Source organism: Temnothorax longispinosus, chromosome 4, assembly GCF_030848805.1.
Source record: "Temnothorax longispinosus isolate EJ_2023e chromosome 4, Tlon_JGU_v1, whole genome shotgun sequence".
NCBI classification, from domain to species: Eukaryota; Metazoa; Arthropoda; class Insecta; order Hymenoptera; family Formicidae; genus Temnothorax; species Temnothorax longispinosus.
The window spans coordinates 10,073,589-10,086,974 of record NC_092361.1 but is presented as its reverse complement, the minus strand read 5'-3'; the positions used below and the strand labels follow the sequence as shown (position 1 = coordinate 10,086,974).

General features: G+C 39.6%; 1 protein-coding gene across 1 annotated transcript in view; it reads left to right on the top strand.

Annotated features, from left to right (window-relative positions):
• Positions 1 to 13,386, top strand: part of LOC139812081 (cilia- and flagella-associated protein 58) — a 346,663-nt gene that overhangs the window by 317,127 nt on the left and 16,150 nt on the right. The window contains exon 11 of the mRNA XM_071776708.1: positions 7,732 to 7,956. Coding sequence (XP_071632809.1) covers positions 7,732 to 7,956 — 225 coding nt within the window. The remainder of the gene's footprint in view (positions 1 to 7,731; positions 7,957 to 13,386) is intronic.

Genomic DNA, 13,386 nt, shown 5'->3' with positions numbered 1-13,386 from the left:
CTTATCGGTTTCGCATCACACATTCCGAATTTTTGTAAAATTCTTTCTACATACGAGCTTTGATGAATCGTGAGAGTTTTTCTCTCCCTATCACGTTCTATCTGTACTCCAACAAAGGAGTTTGAATCGCCAATTTTTATTGCAAATACTTCCCGTAATTGACTCGATATAAACTTTAACGTTGACTTAGATTTTGCTGCGACGAGTCCGTCGTCTACAAATAGCGCTATAAAAACCGTTTCACCGTTAATTTGTCCTATGAAGATGCATTGGTCCGCCTCACTGCACTTTAAATCAAAACGGCTCAAGAACTCAAGGAACTTCTCGTTCCAGCACCGAGGTGCTTGTTTGAGGCCGTACAAGGATTTATTTAATTTGCACACCACTTCCTTCGGATCACCATTTATCTTCAGTCCTTCGGGAACTTCCATATAGATGTCCTCCTTCAATTCGCCATATAGGAAAGCTGTCTGGACATCAAACTGCAGCAGCTCGAGGTCCTTCTCGGCCACAGCTGCCAGCAGTACACGAAGTGAGTCGTATCGCACGACCGGTGCAAACGTCTCTGTGTAGTCCACTCCTTCTTTCTGCAGGAACCCTCGGGCGACCAATCTTGCCTTGAATCGTTGTTTTCCAACTTCCGTTGAATCATCTTTGAGTTTGAACACCCACTTGGAATCGATCGTTTTTATTCCAGGTGTTCGGGGCACGATAGACCAAGTGTTGTTAGTCTCGTGCGCTTTCAACTCTTCTTGTATAGCACGCACCCACTGCGCGGCGTCAGTGCTATGAGTTGCTTCTTCGTACGACTTTGGCGTAATGTACTCGGCAAGGTCGGCTTCATATTTGTACCTTGTCGATGGACGAAGTGTCTCCCGATCCCTCAGTGCCCGTTGTGGAGTCTCGACGATCATGGGCTGCCTTCCTTCCTTTTCAATCTGATCTTTACGATCATTTTTGCCAACCTCTCGTACTGCATTTCCTCTTCCTTCTGGTTCAGCATCGCGCTGCTGAGCTGCCTCCTCGACGTCGCGTTCTGGAGCTTCTTCTTTCACCGGTTCTAGCACTAGCCAGTCTGCTTCATCTTCCTCGACGTTCTCTACCTTACCGATTCGCTCGTTGAAGGTTGCATCTCTTGTTACACTCACTTTCTTTGTTGCCGGATCATAGACTCGATAATTGGTAGAGTCGTTCTCGTAACCGACTAACAGCATCTTCTTACCGCGTAAGTCGAATTTCTTTGTAAATTCTTTAGGAGTGTGAACGTATGCCACGGAGCCGAAAATCCTCAGATGACTTATCGTTGGTTTCTTTCCAACCCACTTCTCGTAAGGCGTAGACTCACCACCCGATGATACGGTTCGATTTAGCACGTACACAGCAGTGTTGACCGCTTCAGCCCACAAGGTTAATGGTAAGCTCTTCGCGTGTATCATTGTACGCGCGCTCTCGACAATGGTTCGGTTATCCCTCTCTGCTCGGCCATTTTGCTGCGGGGTATATGGCGCAGTATTCTCCTTCTTAATGCCACGAGCCTCAAGATATTCGTCCATGAGCTTATTGCAGAATTCTCTCCCGTTGTCCGATCGCAGGACTTTCATATTGCGACCAAACTTGTTGGACACCAACTTTTCGAATATTTTGAATCGCTCAAAAACATCAGACTTGTGCCTCAAGAAAAACACGTGACGGTACCCCGTCGCGTCGTCTTTAAAAGTTAAGAAAAATCTTGCACCTCCTGGTGTCTCGACGGACATCGGCCCACAGACATCAGTATGAAAAACTTCGCCTGGTTTCGACGATACTTTTTCGTGCTTGCTGAACGGTTGTCGATGTGCTTTTCCGAGCTGACACATTTCACATACAAAGTCGTTTTTATCGTTTATTGTCACTCCACGCACAAGTCCTTTTTCCGCCATTTCACGTATCGCACGCTTGTTTACATGGCCGAGTCTTTCGTGCCACACTCGTAGATTGTACGCTGCTACGTTTGCCTCCTCTTCGCGAGTTTTTACGACACGAAGTAACATGCGATAGATATCGTTATCTTGTTTCACACCAGTCGCCATTACTTCATTATCGCGCACTATCTTTACGAGATTGTCTTTAAAGGTCATTTCATATCCTTTGTTAGTACAGGCACCGACAGAAAATAAATTTTTCTTTAGCCCCGGAACATATAGCACATTCTCAATTCGAGCTTCGCGCCACAGCCCGTCGACGAGCCTCTGTGCGTGAACAACTCCCTTTCCTGTTATACTACACTCATCGCCGTCACCGAGCGCAACTGTTCCACCATTACGAATCGGACGATAGTCTGTGAGCCATTCGCGTCGGTATGTCATATGACGCGACGCACCACTGTCGGTAAGCCAGGTCTCACCTTGTCTGACCGCGAGAAGCTGTCGCAGCTGTCTCCCGCTTGGCTCTTCCGACACACTCGGTTCACAACGCGAGCTTCGCGCCTTCTCGACCACGAACGCGCAGTCACGTGACTGTTCACTGTCCGCACTTTTCCCGCCTTTTTTGGACGGACACTCGTGAGCGTAATGCCCCATCTCGTTGCATCTGTAGCACTCAACGTTCTTGTTGGCCTTTTTTCCTTTTGTCTTTTTCTTTCCGCGCGACTTTTTATCGTTCTTCGCTGCTGCGAATGCACTTGCACCGTCCTCACTAGCACCCACTCTAGCTTCTTCGCGAATCAGCCTTTCTTCCAGGTGCTGGATAGTCTGACGGGCCGGATCGACATTATCCCAAGCCGTCTGAAGAGTACTATATTTCGATGATAAACTGCCAAGGATTTTTGCTATCACAGTCAGCTCCGAGACATTTTCACCTACGTCTTCAATCTGAGCGGCCAAATTTCGAATCTTCGAGATATGCTGCACAACCGAATCACTCGGTCCCATGCGGTACTCGTGAAGTTTTTGTAGCAGTAGCAATTTATTTGTTGCCGATTTTTGCTCGTGGATACGACACAAGCTGTCCCACATCTCCTTAGCTGTTTCGCACACTAGCAACGGCTCGAGCTGAGCTGGTTCCAGTGCTGTAGAAATCAGGAACATCGCCTTTGCATTGTCACGAATCCACGTCTTCGCAATGGCCGTCGTTCGATCCTCCGGTAAAGTCCGCGTGCCGTCAACAACATCGTCTATTTCGTGTGCCATAAATAGAGTGTTGATCTGAAACCTCCATCCTTGGAAGTTTGTCCCGTCAAATTTCTTGACGTTTCGTGCGGAGATGTCTTGAGACATTGTTCGATGCAAGTCACTCGCGTCGATTCACTCTACGCACGTTTTTCGACCGAACGGTATAATATGGCCGACACCGCGTGTCTTCTCGCGCGTTTACGAGCTCTCTCCCTTCTCACAATTTTAGACCGCAGTTACGTAGTCTGGGCCCATAACCTGTTAAGGATTTTGTTGAGAGAAAGGGATCGGAGAGCTGGAATTAATGACGCGTAGGTTTTGACAACTTTCTTTATTGCAAAAATAGCACTGAGAATTAACGCGACTATCACTCTCTCGAGTCGACGGCTAAGAGACGGAAGCACGCAGGCTTCCCGGCGCTTTCGCTAAGGACCCGAGTTCCCCCGAAGACACCCGAACGATCACGCGCTCGACCGCCAGCTTGTCGCTAATGCTACCCGGACGGTGGCGCACCCCTTCCCTCGCGGCTCTCATCCCTACTATAGACGCGATAAACTATCTGCCTCAATAGACAACTCGACTTGCCAGATGGTACAGCAAGATTACCTGGAAGTAATTCAGAGACATATTGTTTTTTTGTCGGTGATGAAGCATTCCATTTAACAAAGAACATGATGAGACCATATTCTGGTCGAAATTTACCCGAGGACAAAACAATTTTCAACTACCGACTCTCGCGGGCCAGAAGGACAATTGAGAATAGTTTTGGAATTCTTGCAGCACGCTGGAGAATCTTTACTCACCCAATCTCTTTGCATCCTGATAGTGCGGACAAAATTATTATGGCTTGTTTATGTCTCCATAACTTCCTTATGACAGAAAACAACCAATTGCAAGCAAGAGAGAGGACATACTGTCCGAGTTATTACATAGATACGGAATTAAACAATGGTGATGTTATTCTTGGAGAATGGCGAAAGGAGAATGCTGCAGGAATTCAAAATCTTAGACCATCAAGCGCGCATCGAGCAAGAACTGAAGCATACAGTCAAAGAGATATATTAAAAGACTATTGTTTGACTCCTGAAGGTGAAGTGACATATGGCAGTATGCATACGTGCGCAAAGGTTTTAATGGAGAAGATCTTCCCGAAAATTAATTTAAAATATTAACGTGAATTTAAAAGATTAACCTGACTTCTCATAAAATTATAAATTTTATAACAATAGGCTAGGAATTATAAGTAATTTGTGTAAAATACTGTATTTATTGTTTTAAAATGTATTTTTTTCTTATAAACAGGCATTGTAAGGCTCATATAAAATTTGTAAAATTCTTTGCTTTCTACTTCTTCTTTCAGATTCTGGTAAGGCTTCCAACTCTGCAACTATTAATGAAGCAAATAAATTATCAGCAGTGCTTGCAGGTCCTGAATTACGTGGAGCCATGTAACGTTGCTGCATAACCTGAGTCAAATTAAAGAAAGATTCTTCCATTTTGCTCAAATCCTTGGTTTTCTTCTTGTTTGGCGTACATTCTTGCAAAGGTGGTGTAGGTGTTGATTGTGATCCACTTTTTAGAGATGCTGGAGAGGGTGTTGATCGTGATCCACTTTGTAGAAGTGCTGGAGAAAGTGTTGATCGTGATCCACTTTGTAGAGGTGCTGGAGAGGGTGTTGATTGTAATCCACTTTGTAGAAGTGCTGGAGAGGGTGTTGATTGTAATCCACTTTGTAAAAGGGCTGGAGAAGGTGTTGATCGTGCCATCGAATGATTGGAACAGGAATCTTCCCATTCATAAAAAGACTTTTGCATGTTTTGCACAGGCAAAGACGATCAAGGAGCTGCGAAATAAAAGAATCGGTCCATAGTCATTATATTTGGAGTTGTAAAAGAAACGTTACCTGCAGTAGATGAAGTGGTCGATATTGATGGTAGCACGCTATTTTCATTTAAAACATATATGGGTGATTCCGATTCAACGATTGAATTCCTCTCTATATCAAATGCCAACTTGGGACACTTCGATTGCTTCGACACATTAGTATACGACCTGAAAAGAACCATTTGACGTTAAATAGAATAAAACTAGATAGATTAATATAATAGATTATAACAAAGACAAACATACTGCCTCCTTTTAATGTGTTTTTCTAAAAACAACATAGTTTCATACAAGGCGAATGTAGTCCGACGACTAGCTCCACTACCACTCCTTGTTTCTACTTCCATTTGTCGTTTTTCTCTGGCAAATTTGTCACGTAGTCTAGTCCATTGTACTTGACACTCTGAAACTACATGTTTTCAAACTATTAAATGATGTACGTGTCATAGATTATTCCAATTAATCTTACCTGACATTTTCATGATTGACGCAATTTCTTTCCACGAATTCTCTTTCATTAAATTATTCTTGAAATTTTTATCTTGATGATTATACAGGTGAGGATAACCTCTCACACAGTCAATAAGCAATTCGTTGGTTGATTTATTCGTATCATTGTCCATCACTTCATTGTCCATCACTTCATTGTCCATCACTTCATTGTCCTTCACTTGCACTTTCTTGAAATGAATAAAACATGTTACTTAATAAGCAGTATCTGTTATGATCACTCATTTATTAAAACACAAAACACAATGTTTTTGATAATTTCAATCGCAATGTATGAGTATATAACCTCAAAATCTGTATACTGCTACCGCGTCGCATTAAGGCTCCTGGTCCCTGAGCCGAGAACTCTGCGTTGACGGTGGCGCCGCCACTCTCTCCTCTCACTCTCTCCAATGGAGAATTCTGTCTTGTGACATGTTGACAACCTATTTTGTTGTGCGTGCTATTTCTTTATTATTTGCTCTGTGCTTGTGCTCTAACGTTTAACGTATTCGTGAAAGTCGTAAAATTGGCCGAAAAGTAAGATTTGCATGCGGAAGGAACGTTTTCACCTCCTTTCGATAGTCGTTAAACAGCTGTTTTTCCCGTATGTTTAGGCTTCGTTTTATGGCTGTTTGTTTATTGTCGAGGGAAAAGGGTAGTTTTCGGCCAATTTTGGAAGTGTTCTGAAACGATCTATAGTGATGTTTTATTGAAATGTCTTTTTATTTGAAAATGGCATGCACAACAAAATTGGGTGTTTTCCTCGCCTCGATAGTAAGAATCCAATATGGCCGCGGTGACTACCCAGGAGCCTTAATAACATTTCAAGTATCGAGTTTAAATGCGGGAAGGTATGTGATTGGTTGTATGTAAGACATAAACGAAATTTTTCACCATTACGGCTTACGTCTTTTGTCGAAATATGTAGAGGGGAATAGTCGACTCTGATTGGTGGATTTTCTTACGATTTACGTTTTACGTCTTCCGTCGATTTGTGTGTGAAGGCTTTTACTGACCAAATACCTGCGCAACGATGCTTACCGGCACCGACAGTTTTCGCGGTAAGCATGGTTACGAAATACGAGCCCAGCGAGCAGCGTTTCGAAATTGGCATGACCGAGTGCAATCATAACCAAAAATCTGTCGGCTGTCGAAGTAAATACGTGCCATGTGTAAAGCCCCTTGCACAATAGGCGATAGCGATAGCGAAAGCGACAGCGACAAGGTTGCCGACAAAGCTATACCTTTGTCGGCAACTTTGTCGCTATAGCTATCGCTATCGCTATATCGCCTATTGTGCAAGGGGCTTTAGTGTAACGCGTTGTGTACGTTTCTTTCTTCGAGTGATCTTTAATCGCCGAATGATTACTGTGAACATGTGACTTAATATTTACGTACAGACGGCGTAATTAATTGAACTGAATTTTCAATCTTTCCCGAGTCGGGTCGAGTCAACAAATCGAAAACGCTATAATTGTAAGTGAGTGAGTGAGAAAAAGATAGAAAATGCGTTCGCATATGTATTTGTCCGTGTGTAATAATCAGCTGATCGCTGAACCTCATTTCTCGCCTCCGCGAGCTGATCATCTTTGCATCAACGCGACAAGAAATTTTCGATATACTTTGCCATTATCTCTACGAGTGAGTAAATTGCGCGCTAACGCAACTCACTCCGCTAATTACATCTAGCGGAGTGAGTTGCGCCGCCCCTGTCTACCTCTTGTACGCGGTCCGTAATAAGGTAACTATATTTTCTTTTATAATTCGAAAATTATGCTTCGGTGAAAATTTTGCTACAAGAAAAATTTTCGATTGTCTCAGAATCGAGTCAGGAACCTGACATTTGCGGGACAATAGGGTTGTTTCGAATCACCTTGATAGTTAACGTATCTCGCGCTGTTGCCAACTTAAACTTTACTGTGGCAGATTGATGTACCGGTCGATGTCTTATCCCTTTGTTCTTACAAAACTGTGTTGCTCTGAGAAAACTATGTGGCAACGTTGCACTGATACAGTGACACATACAGGCGCGGCGTGGCGCTCATTCGAGAGCACTAATGTTCGTTTGCTGAACGAGAGCAACGGAGAGTTAATAAATAGTTAGTCCGTACAGTTTTAATATTTTCCCGCTATAATTTTTAATATTAAGTGAATTATTGTAATTTTTTAAATATTTTATTATAAATATGCTTATTCTTTATAACAGGGCATAGATCCTACCACTTTCGAACTCATTAAGAAGGTACAAACTCTGCAAAAACGTATTTTAAAAATGTCTTCCGACATGATCGATAAAGAGAGGAAGCTAAAGGATACTGAGAAATTATACGTGAACCTTCGTGATGTTTTGTCAAAGCAACCAAAATTACAAATAACGACAAACTTGAATAAGGTTAAAAATCTCTTACATAAAAGAGGAGAGAAGATAAAAGTAAGTATAATAGGAAGATTTGGTTACCTAAAAAGTCCTATAAATCCTATAAATCAGAAACCTTGTAGAAATAAAGTACATCTAATCATACGGTAATTTTATGTTTTGACTGATAAATGATACCAAGAGTGAAAATACCTTTTCAAAAAAATCCATTTTACAAAAAAATAAGAAATTTAAAAAATATTTTAATTTTTATCATATTATTGTAGATCATAAAAAATAAAAAAAATTTGGTATTTAATATTTTGGTAAATATTTACCTTTACACAGCCCCCGCCAATAACCTTGACCTTGACATATGTTATCAAAGTCACCCTCCTGAGTAATCTTCGAAAGATTTTAACCGTCGCCGCGTCGCTCGTTTTTTATTAAAAAGTTATTCACAAAAAAAGTTTGGAAAATATAGCAGTTATTTAAACGGGATAGAAGTACACATGTAAACGGGAGAGAGCAAAATATCTTTTAATGATGAATATATTCTATATAAGGGCTCAGTCACAATGAGAAAAATAAGGAATAAGATAAAGGAATAAGGAATAAGGCATGTTGCATCTTACTTTAATGTACGTGTACTGAAGTGAGATGCGACATTCCTTTATTCCTTATTCTTTTATCTTATTCCTTATTTTTCTCATTGTGACTGAGCCTTAATATATCAAAGTACATGGGGGTGCAGGGGGGGAGGCGATTTAAAAATTACGAACAAAAAAGTTTGAAAAATTTACAAGTTGGGTCAGTGTTAAAGGAAGTAATTTGCTGATGTATGTGTCACAGTACACATGTGAGCGGGGGAGGGACTACCGCTCCTCCCTCGCAAGCAGGGAGGGTGGGGGTGTACCTCGGTTTGCGTGAAAAGTTGCATTGTGCAATTTCATCAAAAATATGTCACAATTTATTCAATAGTAATTGATACATTAGTTAATGGATATAAAAAAGCCATTATTTTAAAAAATTGCGGTATTCTGTCATTAAGATGATACTGTTTCTTAAACGAAAATTCAGCTATTTTATGTAATTTATATAATGTTCTTGTTTTATGCCAAAATGAGGCAAAGCAGCATGCATATCGCGCTATAATCGTTCTACATTTTGTGTATGTACACCTGACACAGAGTCTACAAAATTCTCAGACTAATTCACAGTCTTTTGGGGATATGTATGTCGATGTCGATCATGGATGATAGTGATGGAAAGGAGTGTATGGTTGGATGTAACGATGGTACGTGAAGGATGCGTTCCCAAAAATACCATGCGACTCTCTGCGAGTCGCGATGGTGCTCCACTCCACTATATGCTCGCCTAACTCTTGTCGTCCGATGAGATCGTCGGTGAGAGTGTCGATCAGGGCGATGAATACTGTTACCAAATTTGTTTATATATTTAAGTCGGCGCGGTCGAGCGCTTGCGAGAAAACGTGACTAAATGTGTTGCCACCTTGGTAGGGGCGCGCGCGCGACCACCACAGTCTAATGTATGTAATCAAAATTATTCAAAGATCTGTATAATCCTTTCCAACAGTCACTATAGATTATTGTGCCAGGGGTAATTGTACATCAAGGGGGTCATTTTGGATGACCTTGATATTTTAGTATGTTGTCAAGGTCACCGTCCTGAGTGACCTTCAGAATGTTTTAGCCCGCGCTCGTTGTTTATTTAAAAGTTATTTTAGCAGCGAATTAGTTATTAAAGCAGTTATTAAAGCAGCGAATCGTCACTTTCGGCTCGAAACGAGGTCTACAATTGTTGTTCTATGAACATCGTATAATAATTTCACAGAAAACGCGTGGACTCGTGGATGGTGGAGCTGAAAACAACAATTTACTGCTTTAAAAAACTTTTCTTTGTTCATGCATGTATTATTTCGACATATATATTAGTCATTTATGCCTTTTAATACTCAAAATAACTGCTACATTTCTCAATTTTTTTTGTTAATAACTTTTGAATAAACAATGAGCGCGGGCTAAAACCTTCTGAAGGTCACTCAGGAGAATGACTTGGCAACATACTAAAATATCAAGGTCATCCAAGGTGACCCCCTCGATGTACACAATTATCGTACCAGGTTTAATACGTTGCTGAATGATTGTAATTAATGTATTTGCAGTACAATCTTTTACTGGGATAATAAATGTGCAACTATGTTACAAACAAGGTCTATCATTGTACAGTTCGGGTTTTCAATTTTCCACGCGAACCGTGGTCCACCCTTACTCTCCCGCTCACATGTGAATTGTCTATACACACATCAGCACACATATATCAGCAAATTACCTCCCTTAGTAGTGACATAAATTCGTATATTTTCCAAACTTTTTTGTGAATAATTTTTTAATAAAAAACAAGCGACGGCTAAAACGCAGGTTACTCAGGAGGGTGATCTTGACAACATATGTCAAGATTAAGGTCATTGGCGGGGGTTGTGTCAAGTTAAATATTAAAGTTAAATATATTATATCACATAATTGCGTTACCTAACTCAACCTAAGTGATATGCTATTTCAAAAAAATATACGAAATTTTTAAATTACGCTAATTACAAAGAGAATATATTGCTTCGAAAAATAACTGTTGTGCAACTACTTTTAAAAAATAAAAACCAAGTGGCACATATCTTTGTGCTTCCATTCAAAGAATCATTTTAATCACAAAGAATTAAAAAGGTAACAGTAGAAAATAAAAATATTTAAATAAAATAAAATACACAATTTTTTCTTGTAAAAAAACTTGGCGCTGCTTTTTTACTCTCGTCGCATTCTTCAAAAATTTGAATACTTTATTCTAACAGAGGTCTAGCAGCGCCAAGTTTTTTTTATAAGAAAAGTTTATTTATTCTATTTTCATTAAATATTTTTATTTTCTACTGTTACTTTTTTAATTCTTTGTGATTAAAATGATTCTTTGTAATATTATAATTTTGTTAAAAAGAATTAAAGCTTGGGTTGAAATGAGAAGACCCTTGAATGGGAATACAAAGATACGTACCACTTGAGTTTTATTTTTTTAAAGTAGTTGCACAACAGTTATTTTTCAAAGCAATATATATATTCTCTTTGTAATTGGCGGAATTTAAAGATTTCATATATATTTTTTAAATAACATATCATTTAGGTTGAGTTAAGTAACGCAATTATGTGATATAATTTTGTTAAGGAGAAATAAAGCTACTACAACTTAGGTTGGATTTTTGGATTTACAAAATACATTGCGTGTATTTGGCTTCTTTTTTTACCTTTTTTTTAAAGGTAATTTTGTACTGATATGACGCATTTTGTAGTGTTAAGCAGGGAAACAAATTAATATCGGTAATAATTTCGTCCGCCAGTGAATAAAATCAGCAAATTCAATTTATTTCTCGATTAACTGGCGCAATATATACAAAAATGCACAACGTTTCGGCTCAAGATTTGAGCCCTTTTCAAGTGCGAACTGAAACAGGAACAGCGAGAAAAAAACAAACAATATAAATGAATCAAGATAAATATTAAATTAACGACGTTAAATAGTGAGCAATACCTACATCATCTATTGACTCGTCACATAATTAATACAGATTCCTGAGTTCACGAGCATGTTCCCGCATGGCCATAAAGGTCAGCTGCGGACCAATCTTAATTTGTAGCAACAATGATATATGAGGAGAGAAAGCGACGATCAAGAAAAACTTACGAATTTCGTAATAAATTTTCGCGTATGACTGATTCTTCGTTGCGACATGTTACATGTATGCGAGTGCTTGGGAGACTGAGCGGACAAAGAGAGAAACAAGGTGTCCCGAGGTAGAAATATAAACATCTAAACAGACATGATGACACTGTCATATATCGAGTTTAAGTTCTCGGTATCTTTTTTTAAATTAATCGTGTTCTTATATTTCTTTATAAAGAACATTTCAGCGATCTCTCTCATTTTCCAGTGAGGTTCTTTGTGTAATAATTTCGGATCTGACCACTTAAAATTATGGTCATTCTGTATCCGGTGTTTACTTACGACAGAGAAATTGCTGTCATGTTTTTTAATATCGCTGAAATGTTCTTCCACTCTTGTTTCAAGATGTCTCTTTGTCTGGCCAATGTAGGACGCGTCGCAATTCTCACAATCAATTTTGTAAACCACATTAGTTTCCTTGTTGGTCGCTAATCTGTCCTTGCCTCTCCTGATGACAGCACTGAGTTTTTTCGGTATCTTATATACCACGTCACAGCGGACTCTCTCAAGAGTACAGGTATCGCGACTGAGACGGCTTCTACATTCCCTTTACCAACATTGCTGGTCTCATGTTTAACGCTACTTATGGTGCCCATGTGACCATAAATTAAGGGGATTAAGTGAGATTATATGCCATGTTGTGATTTTTATTAAGGCAAACGTGTTTTCAAAGGTCAAAAGTGAAATTTTTGCGCGTCGAAAATTTTCAATATTTTAAATTTTATTTTTTCTTCGAATCTTGAGATAAGTGGTTCTGAAGAGTAATGCATGCTGAACACGAATCCGGTGAAGTTTTTTTATTTTCGTTGATTTCTAATATTTTATTAGCGATCAAACTTAAAATCTGTGTCCGGGGCAAAGTCGTCACCAAGCCACCAAGGCAGACCCGTCACTGTGACGACTTTATCCTGGTGGTTTCACTCTATTTTTCGTTGCAAATGCGTCATTGTATTTCTCAATTGCAAGAAAATGGTACGCACGTACCATCGCAAAACGACTCCCGTCGACAAGAAGCAACTCAGGAAGGCAGTTCTTGCAGTGAAAAAAGATAAAATTAAGACAAAGTAAGACAAAGTAAGACAAAGTATGACAAAGTAAGACAAAATTAAAACAAAAGATAAAATTAAGATAAAAAGTAGCCGCAAAACAATTTGGAGTTCCGAGAACTACGTTGAACGACTGGCTGAAGAAAAATAATGATGAAATAGCACACTTGGATGACGTGGCCGTACGATATCATGGAGGCTTCGGGCAAAAATCAAAGTCAAAGAAGCAGCAGTGGTTGGATTCCGACGAGGACTTGGATAATATGTGCTGCGTGTGCTCAGAGATGACAGAAAACAGTGCTGACGAGAAACAGTGCATTTCGTGCGAGCGTAGGGTACATAAGAGCATGCACTTTTCCGCCATCGTTTTTTAAATTAATGTTTCCATTTTTTAATTAAAAAATAATTAATAAAATGTATTCTATCATTTTTCATGATCGGAATTATGAATTTTCATTTAAAATTCAGTCTAAGAATGGAGTGACGACTCCGCTTCGGCAATTTTGACATTTCAATTTTTGCACCTTTGTCATTTTTACTCTATATACTGGTTGAGCAAACCGACGTAGACCTTATGCTCTTATGAATTTTGTAGCCAAAGGTTCACTCTATACAACGGTATATCACATTTTACTAAAATTATTTATTTTGTTATTAAAAATCACCACCGAAA